Raw genomic sequence first — 17,399 nt, forward strand, 5'->3', positions numbered from 1 at the left:
GGCACCAGTGTACGCCTGCGCACAGGGTGGGCATTTTAGTCGGTTTGTCTCGGTTCTCGCGCGACGTCAGCAGTTAGCGCAGGTTGGTGGGCGAGAAGTTGCAATCTCCGCTAAATTCGGGAACTTGGCGGGCGGCCACAAGTCTCGGCACACCTTTGTTGATGGGGCCGGAGAAAGTGAATAACAGTCATAAAAGCAGCCACTCATCGCGAGCTCGTGAGCGACGCTAGCTAGGTTCCAGGCGCTCGCGGCCGTTAACCCGGTTAGGATGCCACCTGCGCAATGGGGTCCTCATTTTCCGCCAGGAGAGATGCGCTGGCCTTCTCATGTGGGGCCCCGCGGAGACCGGGACCCGGCAGTAGGGCTTGGGGGTCGGCCTGTTGACCCCGGGCACCGCGCCCTGGCTGCCTGCCTGCGTCTGCGCTGCCGCCGTGGAAAGCAGCGACAGCGGTGATGGTGATAGCCAAAGTCATGAGTACCTGTTTTGTCCTGGGCATTGTTGCTTTTCACACATTTTATCATGGACTTCTCTAAACAAACTTGTGACTTAGTTTTAATAGTTTCATTTTACATGTAAGGAAATTGAGGCTCACACACAGGGAACTCCACAGCTATTGACTTGCATCCTCAATTACTAAATATTTCTTTGAGTTAAAACCGTCATTAATGTGCTCTTTCAATCACCCTTAGTACGGGTAAACCCGGTAGCAGGATCAAAATCCTAGGAATTATCCCCATACTGGGATTGGAAAAAGAGTGCTTTGGGGTTTGTGTGTGTTGGGAGTGCGGAGGGCTGGTCCTAGCTTCAGAAAGTCCTAAACTGGAAGGAAGGAGAGTGGGATAAACAATTGGCTTACATATTTTAGATTTGGTATCTCACTAAAGACTTACCGAACTAAACCGATCAATGACAACTCAAAGCAGAAGCCCGTTTCACTTATGAATAAAGATGCATGGTTCAAATAAAAAATTAGCAATTTGAGCAAATTGAATCAAGCAGTGTAGTAAAAAAAAAATATATTGACAGGATTTAACTCTGGAGTGCAAGGATGATCAAATAGATCAAACAGACTAAAGGAAGAAAAACCCTGTCATTTGAAAAAGCCTATTTGTGAAAATGAAACATTTGATGACAGATTATGAAGCATTCTTATTAAAATCAGTAATAAGAGGGGTGCCTGGCTGGCTCAGTCCCTAGAGCATGAGGTTCTTGGTCTCTGGGTAGTGAGTTCCAGCCCCATGTGTGGCCTAGAGTTTACTTAAAATAAAAAAATAATTTTTTTAAAATCAGTAATAAGAGCTTGGGATTTTAATTTCATTCCTAAGAAACAAAGAGCAAAATCTGTAAATGAAATTAAGACATATTTGACATTACAATTTAAAACTTCTGGATGCTAGAGTGTCTGCAAACAAACTTAAAATATAAGGAATAAATTGGAAAGAAATATTTGTAACATATATAACAAAAACTTAGTGTCAGAATATGAAAGAACTATAAATCAGTAAGAAAAGGACAAAAATGGGCAAAGAATACGAAAAGCAATTTTCAAAAGAAATTTAAGTAACACATAAAGGTTTGAAAAATGCTCAAAATATAACCATCAAGAAAATACACTTTAAAATGATAAGATAACAGGACGCTTGGGTGGCCAGTTGGTTAAGCATCTGACTCCCAATTTCCGCTCAGGTCATGATCTCCAGGTTGGAAGATGGAACCCACTTGGGGCCTCCAGCTGGGTGGGGAGTTTGCTTGAGATTTTCTTCCCCTCTTCCTCTGCGCCTTCCCCTATCCTGCTACTCTCTCCCAAATGATCTTTTTCAAAAAATAAATAAAATAATAAGAGACTATTTGTATCCATCAGATTAACAGAAATTAAAACATCAAACAAGTGTGTGGAGATTGTGGGAAACTGGCAAATTGTTACTATAGGGGAGGAAATATATATTTTTTTGCTCTACCCTTCTAAATTCTGGGCTGGGGCCCTGTAACAAAAGAGATTAACAAGAGAAAAGCATATAAATTTCTTTATTGTAAGTTTTATGTAACATGGGAGCCTTTAAAAGGAAATGGAGACCTGAGAAGCAGGTAGGCCTGAGTTTGATGAAGAGTAGAGACTTATGGAACATGGGGTGGGACAAAGGAATATGAGCTCAGTGTAGCAAACTAGGGGAAACAGCAAGGCCTGTCGGTTCAGATTCCTCTTGGTGTCTTGGAGAAAACGGTGCTCCTTTCCTCTGGTTATATGGAGGGCACCTCTCACATGAGAACCTATGACCTGCCTCAGGGAAAATCAGAGCCCTTCCTGCACCTGATTTGTGTCAAATTCCTTTAGTTTAAAATATTCAGTATGCCGAGGTGCCATATTTGGGGGTAGTTTGTCCTGAGCCCCCTTGTTACGAACACCCAGAGAGAAATTTGGCAATTTCCAGTCAAGGTAAAAATTCTCATTCCTTATATTTAGGAATTCCATGTATAGGTATCTAACCTGGAGAAGCAGTCATGCTGATAGGCAAATATGTGAATTTTTATTGCAAACTTAAAAAGAATTTTATTATGGACATTTCCAAACATACATTAAGTAGACAGAATAAAAAATGAATCCACTTTCACCCATCACCCAGCTTCAAAACTTCAATATTTTTTTAAAGATTTTATTTATTTATTTATTTATTTATTTATTTATTTATTTATTTATTTAAAGATTTTATTTATTTATTTATTTGACAGAGATAGAGACAGCCAGCGAGAGAGGGAACACAAGCAGGGGGAGTGGGAGAGGAGGAAGCAGGCTCACAGCAGAGGAGCCTGATGTGGGGCTCAATCCCATAACGCTGGGATCACGCCCTGAGCCGAAGGCAGACGCTTAACCGCTGTGCCACCCAGGCGCCCCTCAATAATGTCTTTTTACTGTTGATTTGCTTGCATTAGGATTCGAAATTTCAAAAAAATTTTTCAAAAATTTCCACACACTACATTTGGTTGATATGTCTTAAACCATTTTTAATCTGTAATAGAGAACTTCAGGGCACCTGGCTGGCTCAGTTAGAAGAGCATGCAACTCTTGATCTCATGGTCATGAGTTCAAACCCCACGTTGGGTGTAGAGATTATAAATAAACTTTAAAATATATATGATAGGGGACACCTGGGTGGTTCAGTCAGTTAAGTGTCCAATTCTTGATTTAGACTCAGGTCATGATCTTAGGGTCGTGAGGTTGAGCCCCGGGTTGAGCCCCTTGTCCAGCCCCACATCAAGCCCCATGGCTGGCTCTGCACTCAGCAGGGAGTCTGCTTCTCTCCCTTTCCCTCTCCTCTTTCTCTAATAAATAAATAAAATCTTTAAACATATATATAATAGAGAACCTCTTTTATTAAATTTTTATTTAAATTCAATTAATTAACCTATAATGTATTATTAGCTTCAAGGTAGAGTTCAGTGATTCATCAGTTGCATATAACACCCAGTGCTCATTATATCACATGCCCTTCTTAATGCCCAACACCCAGTTACCCCATTCCCCTACCCACCTCCCCTCCAGCAACCCTCAGTTTGTTTCCCGTAGTTAAGAGTCTCTTATGGTTTGTCTCCTTCTCTGATTTCGTCTTATTTTATTTTTCCCTCCTTTCCCCTATGATCCTCTGTTTAGTTTCTTAAATTCCACATACGAGTGAAATCATATATTTGTCTTCCTTAGACTTATCTCACGTAACATAATGCCCTCTAGTTCCATCCACGTCATTGTAAAGGGTAAGATTTCATTTTTTGATGGCTGAGTAATATTCCACTATATATATATATATATATATATATATATATATATATATATATATATATATATATATATCCACATACTACATTTTCTTTATCCATTCATCTGCTGATGGACATCTGGGCTCTTTTCATAGTTTGGCTATTGTGGACATTGCTGCTATAAATATTGGGGTGCAGGTGCCCCTTCAGATCACTATGTTTGTATCCTTTGGGTAAATATGTAGTAGTACAATTTCTGGGTCATAGGGTAGCTCTATTTTCAACTTTTTGAGGAATCACCATACTGTTTTCCAGAGTGGCTGTACCAGCTTGCATTCCCACCAGCAGCATAAGAGGGTTCCCCTTTCTCTGCATTCTTGCCATTTGTTTCCTGACTTGTTAATTTTAACCATTCTGACCAGTGTGAGGTAGTGTCTCAGTGTGGTTTTTGATTTGTATTTCCCTGATGCCAAGTGATGTTGAGCATTTTTTCATGCGTCTCTTGACCATTTGTATGTTTTCTTTGGAGAAGTGTCTGTTCATATGTTCTGCCCATTTCTTGATTGGGTTATTTGTTTTTTAGGTGTTGAGTTTGATGAGCTTTTTATAGATTTTGGCTACTAGCCCTTTATCTGATAAGACATTTGCAAATATCTTCTCCCATTCTGTCAGTTGTCTTTTGGTTTTGTCAACTGTTTCCTTTGCTGTGCAAAAGCTTTTTATCTTGATGAAGTCCCAATAGTTCATTTTTGCTTCTGGTTCCCTTGCCTTTGGGGCCGTGTCTAGCAAGAAGTTGCTGCGGCCGAGGTCAAAGAAGAGAACCTCTTTTAAATGCTATCTATTTACTGAAAAAAAACGAGTAATTTGTCCTATAGAACTTGTCCTTATTCTGGATTTGGTTGACACCTTTAAGGTATCGTGAACATATTCGTCCATTCTCAGTGTTCTTGTAAACTGGTAGTTAGATCTGGAGGCTTCACTAGACTAAAGCTCAGGTTTTTTTGGCAGGAAGAGGTCATGGTTGGTGGCAGGTACTTCTCTTCCCTCCCTCTAGGAGGCACTTCACGTCTGGTTGTCTCACTTCAGGGATGTTAAAACTGATCAGTTGGAGTGTTCTGGGCTTCATCATCCATTATAACCACTGATTTTCTACCTGGTGGTTCTACGCAGTTTGTTTTGTAAAGCAAATGACTGAAAACAATCTATTATTCATTATGGGGGCAGGGGATATGTGTGGGGAAATGATAGAAATCAAATTGCCAAAATCTTAACAGTGGTTAATTTAGGTGTTGGGGATAGAAGTACTACTTTCGGGATATCTGACTGGCTCAGTCGGAAAAGCATGCAACTCTTGATCTCACGGTTGCGAGTTCAAGGGTGTAGTGATTACTTAAATAAATTAAAAAAAATTTTTTTAAGTATTACTTTTTTTTTTTTTAATTTACTAAAATAAAAACAAAAGAAATCCTGCCTATGCGTGTCTAACAAAGGCAAATCAGACAGGGAAAAAGGTTGGTGGGAAGATTTCAATTTCCGGAAAGGGCAGCCAGGGAAGTATAGAGAATGCCAGCAACGAATGTGGAACGCAGTCTGCTCTGCGTTGTTTTTGCCTGTCCGATGTCCCTTCCTCCTCCCGACAGCCTTCATTCCCTTTAGGGTCTCTTCCCTCCTCCTCTGGATTCAGTTTTGGTAGAATTGCCCTCAGAGGTGCTCCACCCTCCCCTGGCCGAAGCTCAGAGACCAGTCAGACCCCTTCTCCCAGCACTTCGAGGCTTGGGCAGCATCACTTCCTCCTGGACGCCTCCCTCCACTGGGGCAGGTGCCCGTCTTCTGGGCCCCCAGAGTTCAGCTGTCAGAGCACTTACACGCCAGTACGCTTGTGTGCCCCTGCCCCCCTCTGGACGATGCCTGGTGCCCGGTGCTCAATAGATGTTAGCTGAATGCGTGATGCCCACATTGCTTTAATGCTGATGAAGGTACCTGAATATTAGATGGAAAGATCTCAGGTACTCTTGTAGATGTTCCAGAGAATGTGGTAGCAGTTTCTAGGCCTTCCAGTCTCGCCCCAGCCTATGACCGCTTCTCCTGAATCAGGGTACTCTTACCCAGCCAAGTACAGCCTTCCATGAATCCCTCACCTGGGCCTTGGGCCTCTGTTCCTAAACAGCACCCCTGTTGTCCTTCCCGGCCCTGTGCAGAAGCTTGAAAGAGGATGGGTTGGGGTACTGCATTTCAAGAGGCCATACAAAGGGACAATTACGTTAGAGAGTAGCTACCTTCCTCACACTAAACCTGGTAGATTTAGGAACCTGGACACTGTTTGGAAGGATGCTGTTGTCAGTGTGGGCCTGGGAGTTTTATTTGGGTGCAAGCAGCTGGCACATTCTCTGTCTAGAAATGTCAGTACCTTTCAGGCCAGTCTGACTTTGGCCCAAGGCCGTTCGGACTATTAAGCGTAATTAATAGCTGAGCCCGGATTCAAACCTGGCCAGCCTGACTGCAGTCCTTGCTCACCAGCTCTGTGCCCTACTGCTCTGTCAGGAGAAGCACATTCCGATTCTCTTCTTGTGCTGACGCGGTTTAGACTGTTAGAAACATGTAAATATGTTTCTAGGATCAAGTTCCTTCAATCTGTCCTCATCTTTCTTGCCTTAAAAAAAAATATATATATAGGGGCGTCTGGGTGGCTCAGTCAGTTGAGCATCTGATTCTTGATGTCGGCTCCGGGCATGATATCAGGGTCGTGAGATTGAGCCCCGTGTCAGGCGCCGCACTCGGTGGGGAGTCTGCTTGTCCCTCTCCCTCTGCCCCTCCCCCCTGCTTGTGCTCTCTTACTCACACACTCTCTCTCTCTCTTGCATGGGCGCTCTCCCCAAAATAAATAAATAAAATCTTTAAAAAACAAAAATAAAAAACCCACAAAAGATAAGTTTTAAAAACAGCAAGATAGAATGACAAGGATTATGAAGTACTACAGACTGCCATTTGGGGTTTCAACAAATCAGTGATAATATCTGCTCATCTTAGAAATGTGTAACGATAACCACTAGTAGAACAAACAGATGCATAACCTTTAAACCAGTGAACAGATGAGTCTATTAAGGTTCTCAGTTGCAAACAACAGCAAACGACTCTGGCCAACTCAAGCAGAAAAGGAATTTACTGAAAAGCTCTCAGCAGCTCAGAACATCAACAGGAAGGTTGGAAAACCTGGCAGAGAAAATGGGCAGAAACCAAGGGAGGCTGGGTGGCAGGAGGTCCAGGGACAGCCCTGACGGGACACTGCCGTTAGCGCTGTGGTCCTGGGCACATCTGTCCCTGTCATCATAGGTCTCAGGATCACTCGCTCCGGATAGGAGTCCCACGTCAGATCAGCCAGCTGCCTGAGTGCAAGTCATGGGCCACATGGTGACGTCAGCGGTGGAGTGTCTGGAAGCCTTTCAGCTTCTGTAGTGGGAGCCTGGGCTTGGTCTCCAATGAGAGTCCCACACTGAGGGATTCCTGCCCCCCCCCCCACACGCACACACCCGGAATGGGGTGCAAATGCCAGGGGGCGCCCAAAGGCAACTTCTCTCCACAAGGAAAACCTGGGACAAAAAAACTTGGTGGGTCCATGAGAAGGCAGCATGGGGAAGGGAGGAAGACTCCAGGAAGTGTCCAAACTGAGGCAGGCTCCCAGACGTCAGGACGGGTTGAGAAATACCATCTGACGACGTCGGAATAGATGTGAAGTGCTGTGTGTGTCCTTTACGTGTTCTGAGCACACACTTAACAGAAGGGTGGACAAATGCAGCTCTGTTTGCTGAGACTAATCTTGGGACTCTGGATTCCCAGAGAAAATAAATCTTTTTTTTCTGAGAAGGATGATTCCAGTATGTTCACCCTGGCCCTCAGAGATACTGGCCGAGAAGGCAGTGTGTGATGGACTGTGCGATGGAGGACCCATCAGAAAGGAGGTGAGCCTGGGTGGGGGGACAGCCGAGCAGATGAGAATGAGGAAGGCTGGATGAGGTTGAAGAATTAATCTCTCGTAGGAGCAGCAGAGCAGGAAGGAGGCAGTCATGGTCAAGAGTCCACCTTCCAGAAATGGAAAAACTCCTGGAGGTCCTGGGAGTGAGGATGTAACCAGGGGGCCCAGAGGCCAGGTGGAGGAGAGGCCTCCGGCGCTGCAGGAAAGACCAGGGGCAGAAACCAGGGCAGCAGTGGGACACTCGTGTGAATTCTGATGCCGCCCAGGAGAACGGCAAGAGTAAAACAGACGGGAGACAGAGAAAGCCCCAGCTCTTGAACCCGTGAGGAAGAGGGATGTGGGTGACCGCAGCCAGGAGGGGGAGTGACTCGAGCCCCAGATGCCCCTGGCCTGGGAGGAGCACTGGGCGCCTGGGGGCAAGCTGCCCCCCCCCCCCCCCGTCCAGTGCTGAAGGACATGCTGCAGGGGCCTTGGCTTCCGGGAGAGCAGGATCCTGCTGGGGGGGGCCTTTCCACCTCCATCCCTTTTGTCCCAGGGCTGAGCCCAGAGCCACTGTTTCAATCTTCCCTGGTAACTGGTGACCCATGACAAATGGGACCCATCCACTGACATGCTGGGGAGACACTTGGGAGACGGGCATCCAGTGGACACTAAGGGAGCCACGCCTTCTGACAGCTCACGTCCCCACCTTCCCCGCTCAGCCCGGCACTCCCCGGCACGGAGCAGGCCCCTCATAGGCGCACACTGACCCAAGCTCCTCAGCCCCATACATCATCTCCCACAGTCACTTAAGAGAGGCCCCTGGGAGCCCACTGTTAGTCTCTGGGGACAGCTGCAGGCTCCAGCCTGGAGTCAGGGGTCTGGCTGTCCCCCCCCCCACCACCACCCCAGGGCGCCCGGAGCTCACTGCAGAGACCACCTGCTGCCCTGCTTTCCACGAGTCTCCGTCTCCGTCCGTCTTCCAAACAGTGGTGGTCTCAGGAGAGGGAAGCTATCTATGGGTGGTTTTCAACTTTTTTCTTTTCCTTCAGACTTAATCCTTTCTTTTAAAAAATAATGGTAAAATCCATATAATATAAAACTTACCATCATAACCATTGAAATGCCCAGTTCAGCATTAAGTTGTGCAACCGATCTCCAGAATTTTTGCATCTTGCAAAACAAACTCTGTCCCCATTTCCCCCTCCCGCCAGCCCCAGCAAGGGTGGTTTTTAATTATTTTAAATTGTTTTCATTTTTGCTTATTTGTACTTCCCAAGTTTTCTACAAAGAGCATTTGATATTTTTACAACTGAATTTCGAAACTCCAGACCACTCTATGCCACCCTGTGCAATCTCTCCACTTCTTGGGCAGGGGGCCCCGAAGCCTGAGCTAAGGAGGGTCTGTCTGTACGGGGAACCCGGACAACTGACCCACAGTGCGCTGTCTCCTCCACTGAGTGGGTCCTGACCGAGCCCTGCGCCAGCCCCTGTGCATTTCGGATGGGGCTTCATTTCAGGACTCAACCTACCTGTCCCTGTCTCTCTTCTCACCTCACTGAGCCCCCAAGCAAAACTGTCCTCACAGGGTCACTCCTTGCCTTTGGTTGGCCCATGTCTCTTGCTTCCAGAATCCTCTGGTCAGCCAGGCCCAGGGTTCTGCTCACCTCAGGCCCCCAGACCAGCTCACATGGAGGCAAGGACAGAGGCAGGCAGGGGCTCTGCTCCCTCGTGGCTTCAGTCGGTGCCAAGCAAAGAACACGCCGGAGTGGCTCTCAGGGCTGGGGGGGGGACATGAAGGTCAGGGAGGGAGCAGGAGTTGGGGGTGGTGAGGAAGTAGAGAGTAAGTTCTGCCTTGTTGTCGAGGTTTTCCAGCAGTTTTGTGACGAGCAGTGATTTATGCACACGCACAGAAAACCACAGATAAAGTGCCAAAGGGTGACACTATGAAGTGTCAGGGCCCCTTTTATTTTACGAACAAGGGACCAAGGCTGGGAAAGGTGACAGCACGCTGCAAAGCGGTGGCAGCAGGGCCGAGATCGGACCCAGGTCCCCTGGATCCCTGGCACCCCCGCCGCCCAGCCACTCGACCAGGTGGAGAGCAGAGCAGAATGAGCTGACTGGGTGGGGGCCACGGAGGGTCAGGATGGCAGGGGTGCCAGGTACAGGCCAAGAGCTAGAAAGGGCCAGAACAGGCCAGAACCTGCAAAATCTCAACGAGAAATGGGAAGGAAAGGTCATGGGTCAAAGGGCCCCATGAACACATTTCAGAAACTGGGGGTGGGGGTGGGGGAGACCCCAGGGGGAGGCTTGCTCTGCCAGTTCACCAGCTGCCTTGTTTCTGTAGAGGGAGGACTTCACCTGTGGGCCTGGGGCTCTGGAGGGCAGACAGCAACCTTATCTCCCTTCCAAAAGCTTGGGTGGGGGTAGGAGACGCAGAGGTGCCAGTCAGAGTTTATCGGCTGAAGTGGGGATGGGACACAAAGGGGGAGAGGTCATAAGGAGGGCACGTATGGGCTCCCGAAACTGCGAGTGGCGCTCTGGCCTCTCTGGGTGAAGCTGCTCCCAGGCTCCACTCAGAAGGGGTCAGTCTCTTGCAGCCCCTCTCGGCCACCATTCTCAGTCAGCGGGTGGGTCCTGATGCCCAGGGAGCCCAGGTCACACAGGGTGCTGCCCATGGTCACCCTGCTGAGGCTGTGGGAGTTGTGGTGGGGTCTGTGGTAGCGGCACTGAGGCCCCAAGCACAGGGCTTCCTGGAAAGTCTCCCTGAAGCGGCTCGACATGACGTTGTAGAGCACAGGGTTAACGGCCGAGCTGAGGTAGAAGAGGACGCCGGAGATAACATGCACGTACTGGAAGGCCAGGTCCAGGCCCTCGGTCCACTGGGACACAAAGCTCCACATGAGGCGGTCAACGTGGAAAGGGGCCCAGCAGATCCCAAACACCACGACCAGCACAACTGCAGGGGCACAGAGGGGAGACTTGGGTGCCTGCCAGGCTGCCTTCCCTGGGCTTCGGGGTAGTCTGCTCAATCTCACCGTGCCACCCACGCCCATTATCCATCTGGAAGGTTCTGGAAGGTTGCCTGCCCTAGCGTCAGCACCCCCTTCGGAGAGGCTGGTCCCACCATGGTCACTGCCTGGGCCCACCCAGCCACAGTCAACTGGACCAGGTGTGGACACCTGAGCCAAGCTGGCCCAGTCTGGCTCTCCCATCACAGAGTTTGGAACTAGGTGGCTCTTAGCTAAGAGGTCATTTAGCTTCCCAGAGCTTCCCTCCAGCTGTGGCATCAACCAGCCATGCCCTTCCTCGGGTCTCTGTCATCGGTTGTCTTGATTTTTGTTTCTTATTGCTTCTGTCTGCTTCTCTGACTGCCTATCTTCCCCTGCAGTGCCTTCCCCACCACACCCCAGCACGGTTTTCCCTCATCATCTGGGATCTCGACCAGGATGTTGCTTACAGCCTGCAGCCTGGTGTACACCAGGCCCTCAGAAAGTGAAGCTGGGGGAAGGAGGGAGGGAGGCAGGGAGAGAAGAAAGCCAGAGCCCCAGGCCAGCAAGCAAGGCAGCCTTAAGGAAAGACCCCAGCTTCCCAGGGCAAGAGCCATCCCAGCTGAGCAGACTTGGTCCCTGCAGGGCAAAGGAGTAGGGGGCAGAGGCAGAGTGGGCAGGGGGTGGTCGGTCTGTAGTGCAGGCTTCACAGGGCACAGCTGAGAGGCAAGCCAGGATCTCTGGGGTCAGTCCCATTTTAGGGAGCTGCTCAAGTGGCCTTGGGCTCTGGGACACCGTTCCTGGGTGACAAGAGGAATGGGTCTCTCTCTGGGAATGGGGCAGCCCCCAGTTAGCCGGCTATCATCCCATGGCTCTGACCAAGGTCTCACTACCTCTGTCTTGCCCTGGCTCACTCCATCGACCTAATTCAGGCCCCGCTAGGGTGGGGCAGGATGGGGAGGAAATCAAGGATTGGCTTAGTATCATTTTGTCTGGCTTCCCCATTTTGTCTGTTTTTGAAAAAAAAGCCAGATCTAGGGGCGCCTGGGTGGCTCAGTTGTTAAGTGTCTGCCTTCAGCTCAGGGCGTGATCCCGGAGTCCTGGGATCGAGCCCCACATCAGGCTCCTCTCCTGGGAGCCTGCTTCTACCTCTCTCACTCCCCTGCTGTGTTCCCTCTCTCACTGGCTGTCTCTCTGTCACATAAATAAATAAAATCTTGATAAAGAGAGAAAGAGACAGCCAGCGAGAGAGGGAACACAAGCAGGGGGAGTGGGAGAGGGAGAAGCAGGCTCCCAGCGGAGGAGCCCGATGTAGGACTCGATCCCGGAATGCCGGGATCACGCCCTGAGCCGAAGGCAGACGCTTAACGACTGCGCTACCCAGGCGCCCCAAATAAATAAATAAAATCTTAAAAAAAAAAAAAAAAAAAAGGAGCCAGATCGAGACCACAGTAAGACCCAGAGCCTCAACTCAGCCCAACCCAATCCACACATCTGCCCTGACTCTCCTGTGCTCTGCACGCTGACCCTCACAAACCCACCTCCTGACGAGCCTCTTTTAGACAGTGGTCATTCCCGGGGTCCCTAGGAACCACAGATATAACATGGAGGATACATATCATCTTGCCCATCCAACCCCTTGTTCCTCAAACCCCCATCCCAGCATGTGAGTCTGTGGGGGCTGCAAACAGCAGCATCCTGCCACTCTGGCCTGGGAGCAGGCTATGACCTAAGCCTACCAATCAGAATCCTGGGACTTTTCAACAGCCACTAAGGGAAGAGGGCAGTTTCTTTAGAAAGAGGAACTCTCTGTGCCTATGGCCTTGCCTCCCAGGTTGCTCTAGGGAAGGACAGAGCCAAGACATGTTTAGGAGCAAAGATGAGAGACCTGGAGGGCCCAGCTCCCATAAACGGCTCTGCCATTCCGGAACCCAGCCACGTGCCCCTGCCCGGTCTGTGGTTGGATTCCACGAGTCAGCGCCAGCTGCATGGGTGCCTTGCCAGTGCGGCTGCACGGGCCTCCAAGCTGAGAAGGACCCTGGGCTTCATTTAATGCTGGACTATTGCTGTCAGGACAGTCACAATGATTTTTGAACAAGGGACCCCAAATTTGCATTTTGCATTGGGCCTCACAAATCATGTGCCCCATCCTGCATTTCTCTTTGCTATGAGTTTCCCACTGAGTAATCGCCCACGCACATGCGCGCACACGTGCACACACACACACACACACGGGGCGGGGTGGGGGGCAGTGGTGGCAACCCCAAACCTCACACTCAGCCTCCATCATAAACCCAGACACTCAGCCCCCCCACTCCCCGGGTCCTGGAAGCCTCACACCCAGGGCCTGGCTCAGCCACTCTTCCCAGGAGCAACACTTACACAGCATCTTGGTCACCTGGGTCCGGCCCCGATCCTGCGACCGCTGAAACCGGCAGCTGTCCCTGGACCTGGCCCCGCCCCTGGCCTCCTGCCTGAGCAGCAGCAGTCTCTCACGCCGCAGCCGGAGCCCGATGAGCAGGTAGAGCACGCTGATGGTGGCCATGGGCAGGCAGAAGAAGAACAGAGTGGTGATCTGCACGACCAGGTTGTAGAGGGCCCGCGGGTGGACCAAAGTGCACATAGCCGAGTGGGGCACCGTGCCCCGGCAGGGCACTTCCAGCTGCTGGATGCCGTGCAGGCTGGTGTTAGGCAGAGAACAAAGCACAGCGAGGCCCCAGATGGCCCCGAGGACGCGGCGCACGTGCACCCGAGTCATCATGGACCTGGCCTGCAGTGGGTGCACCACGGCCACGTAGCGCTCCACACTCAGGGCGGTGACATTGAGCACGGAGGCCAGGCAGACTGTCTCGAAGAGCAGTGTGCGGAAGTAGCAGCCCCCGGCGCCCAGCAGGAAGGGGTAGTTGCACCACATCTCATAGAGCTCCAGCGGCAGGCCCACAAGCAGCACCAGCAGGTCGGACACCGCTAGGCTGAAGAGGTAGTAGTTGGTGGGGGTGCGCATGGCCTTGTGGCGCAAGATGACCGTGCAGGTCAGCCCGTTGCCCACGGCGCCCACCACGAAGATCAGCAGGTACAAGGTGCAGATGGGCACAAACAGCTCTGTCTGCTGGGGCCCCAGGTACTTGAGTCTCAGTTCCTCATCAGTGAGGTTCAGGTCCCTACTGCCATTGCAGGGCACCAGGCTCCTGGCATCCGTAGGGGGCACGTCTCCAGGGAGGGTAGAGCAATTGAAGCAGAGAGGAGCCTGTGGAACAGAACAGAGAGACACCCAGAAATGTCACGCGAAGATCCCTGGTAGCTCGTTAAACCAAAGTGCCAGCAACACCAAAAGGAACGTTATTTTAGGTACCGCTGAGAAATAAGATGTATAACAATCTCAGAGATGTAAAAATGTACATCTTAAAAACGATACAAAGCAGGACTCCGTTATAAATTTCATGATCCACTGGAGTCTTTGAATAAAGGATGAATCCTCTGGAACAATAAGTGTTGCAGCCAGCAGTCTTCCCTTGGGTCTGTTCCCTTTCCAGCCCTGGACTTTGGGAGAGGGACTCAGTTTGAGCATCTGTAAAATGGGCACAACATGCACTACCTGATCTTATCAGTATGGTTTTCAAGAACAAGGGCTCTGGAAGCAACTGCCTAGATTCAAACCCAGCCTCCCCAATTCTGGGCTGTGTGACCACTTGCATGGGGACTTCTCTGTTTCCTTATTGCAAGGATCCAGGCAGTTTAATCTATAAAAGGTACTAAAGTGGGACCTGCCTGCCACACAGAGGGCCTGGTTATCAGCCACTTGGCATTGAAGACTAAGTCACTGTGGGGATCAAGTGAGGGGGAAAAGGGCTAAAAACCAGAATGCTAACCCAAAAGTTGGCTCTTGTTTCTGTTTCCTGTCACCCGCACTGTTAAAAGGTGAAATATTTGACAACCTTGACTCTGCCAATTCTGGGGTTCCCTCTCCTTTGTCAGGTCGCAGTCTCTGCCAGTCCATAGGATATAGTGGTTAAGGACCCAGGCTATGGAGTTAAACACACTAGCCTGGGGTCAAATGCCAGCTCTGCTCCACTCTAGCTGTGATGGCGCCTCACTGTGCCTCAGTCTTCACATCTGTAAAATGGGAGTGTCCACAAAACTTACCTCATAATTTCTGTGAAGATTAAATGAGAAAACACATATAAAGTTCTCAGGGTGTGCCTGGTACATTTCAGGTACGCAATATCAATGCACAGTAACATTACCCTTACTTCCCACCTGGAAAGGGAAGAACAGTCTGAGGGAGGGGCACCTGGCTGGCTCAGTCGGTCGACTTTTGATCTTGGGGTTGTGAGTTGGAGCCGGACGTTGGGTGTGGGGATTACTTAAAAATAAAATCTTAGGGCCACCTGGGTGGCTCGGTTGTTAATCTACCGACTCTTGATTTTGGCTTTGGTCATGATCTCAGTGTCTTGAGATCAAGCCCTATGTCAGGCGCCGTGCTCAGCAGGGAGTCTGTTTGGCATTCTCTCTCTCTCTCCCTCTGCCCCCCCAAATAAATAAATAATTCTTTAAAATAAAATAAAATCTTTACAGAAAGAAAGAAAGAAAGAAAGAAAGAAAGAGAGAGAGAGAGAGAGAGAGAGAGAGAGGGAGGGAGGGAGGGAGGGAGGGAGGGAGGGAGGAAGGAAGGAAGGAAGGAAGGAAGGAAGGAAGGAAGGAAGGGAACAGTCCAAGGAAGGTGGGGCAGGGCTGAAACAGGATTCGGCTGGGCAGGTGGTTTGGTGGGACAGGCCAGGAGCTGGGGACTGTCCTCCTGACCCCTTTTGCCAAGCCCACCGCCAACACCATCCCTCCCCTCAGAACAACCGCGGACTTTCAGGCTCCGTTCCTGGACCGTCTTCCTGGACCGTCTTCCTAGTCCTTCAGCTCCATTTCCTCTTATCAATAGGTGTTTGGTGCCCATGTACCGGCGCAGTCACCATCCAACTTTCTTTCTAGGTCCTTTTCTCTCCCAGATCCCAAGAATTCTTAATTCTGAATATCTTCCTCCTCACCAAACCTCCACCCAGAAGTCTCCCCCAACCTCCTTGCGAATCCCACACCTGATCCCCGGATTCTGGGATGGAGGGGCATTTCCACTCTCCCAGGCGGTTCACCTGCCCTCCTGCAAGGCTGGGGCTGGAGCCCAGCGGGAATCCTGGGGCGGGGATGAGGGGGGGGATGAGCGGGCACCGCGCAGGCGCGGACCAGGGTTCGAGGAGGAATCCCTGCGCCACCGGCAAGGGTTACAGCGCCCGCGTCCCGCAAAAAGACAGAACTAACTTGGAGGCTGCGAATCCCCCGAGAAGTGGGGAGCCTTGACGGGGCCCTCCGATCCCTACCGCCCCGGAGAGACCCTCTGTGCGCTCTTCCCAGTCCCGCGCCCAAGCCCCAGACTCGCCACGGGCCCTGTCCAGCGGCCGCGCGCTCCGCACGGCAGCATCGCGTTCCCCTACCATGCCGTCTGCGGCTGGCGACATCGAGGCGCGGGGCGGGTGGCCGAGACCGACGAACAGACGCGGCGCCAGGAGTCAGCAGACTGGCTGGAGGACGAACGGCAGCCGGCCCACAAGTAGCTCTCCCCGTCGCCCCGCCTGCCGGTGGCCCCGCGGCCCCCAAAGGGACCGCCACCAGGGGGCGGTGCTTTTGCCGTGGCGGTGGACCCAGACACCCTCATCCGGGGTCCCCACACCACCCCCCCCAAACGGGGGCTGTTGTTTCCAAGCGTTTGATGCGACGTTCCCAGGAGCGCCATACGGAGTCCTCGTGGAACCCTCACAACAACCCGTCTACAAATGAGAAAACTGAGCCTCAGAGAGCCCCTCACCCCCTCCTGCCCCACATTTCAGACGCACCTCAAAGTTTACGTGCCCCAAATGGTCTCATCCCCCTCTTCGGCTTCACGTGGGGTTTCCTCTCCCTCCCCCGCGCCCAAGTCCCAGAGCAGCACTCTCCACTCCCTCTCCTTAGGGTTTCCTGGGCAGGTCGTCCTCCCCTCTGAGGACTGCTGAAGAAACTCCATTCTTCCTCTAGTCTGTCGTCCCACAGCCCAGTCTTCCTGAACCCCCAGCAACGTCCTTCCTCTCCTGGAATACCTTCCCAGGGACTCCCCACTTCCTTCTGAAAAAGAACACACCAAAGTCTAGCCTGGTGTCGGACCTCCATGCCCCATGTGCCTTCGTGGTCCCCTCACTATATTCCTCACCCCCAAATACCCTCCCTCTCATCCATTCAAATGTTCCTCCATCCCTCCCACTCCACCACAGGGTGCTCCACAGGGAAGGAGGGAACTTTAGGGAAGAGTCTGGAGTGCTGGGATCCCAGCCTCCTGCAGCTCCCCCAAGCTGTACACATGTAAACCCAAGCAGAGACCCCCTTCCCTGCTCTGACCCCTCCTCCAACCAGCTCCTTAGCTGGAAGTTACTTCATCAGGAACTTTCTAGGGAGCCTAGACACATGGATCTTACAGGCCAAAATGCTGGCTCCTGGGCCTCTTCCCAGAGTCTGATTCATTTAGTCTGGGCAAGGTCCAGCAACCCTCATTTTTTACAAATAGGGAGGGAGCCCCAAGCCCCAGAATCACACTTTGAGAAGCACTGGAAGGCGTTAAATACAAAGCCCCAGGACCCAGGAAGGCTGCTGGTCAGCAGTAGGAATGGGAAGAGATTGGCCCCTCCGTGCCTTGGTT

At 50.9% G+C, this 17,399-nt stretch overlaps 1 protein-coding gene across 2 annotated transcripts; it reads right to left on the reverse strand.

Moving 5' to 3' along the window:
• Window positions 1-6,893: 6,893 nt before the first annotated feature.
• NMUR1 (neuromedin U receptor 1) lies at window positions 6,894-16,290 on the reverse strand. 2 transcript variants are annotated; one of them, XM_087864337.1, is made up of 3 exons: window positions 16,168-16,290; window positions 13,073-13,937; window positions 6,894-7,917 (listed from the first exon to the last, which is right to left on the reverse strand). In XM_087864337.1, the coding sequence occupies exons 1-3, from the start codon at window positions 16,189-16,191 to the stop codon at window positions 7,817-7,819; spliced, it is 990 nt and encodes a 329-aa protein (XP_087720463.1). In that variant the 5' UTR covers window positions 16,192-16,290; the 3' UTR covers window positions 6,894-7,816. The 2 variants fall into 2 exon arrangements, with proteins under 2 accessions (XP_087720463.1, XP_045650086.2); XM_045794130.2 differs by lacking the exon at window positions 6,894-7,917 and adding an exon at window positions 9,625-10,659.
• Between the last annotated feature and the right edge of the window lie 1,109 nt (window positions 16,291-17,399).

The sequence above is a fragment of the Ursus americanus genome, chromosome 1 (assembly GCF_024610735.1).
Source record: "Ursus americanus isolate L20-20 chromosome 1, mUrsAme1.1.p, whole genome shotgun sequence".
Classification (NCBI taxonomy): Eukaryota; Metazoa; Chordata; class Mammalia; order Carnivora; family Ursidae; genus Ursus; species Ursus americanus.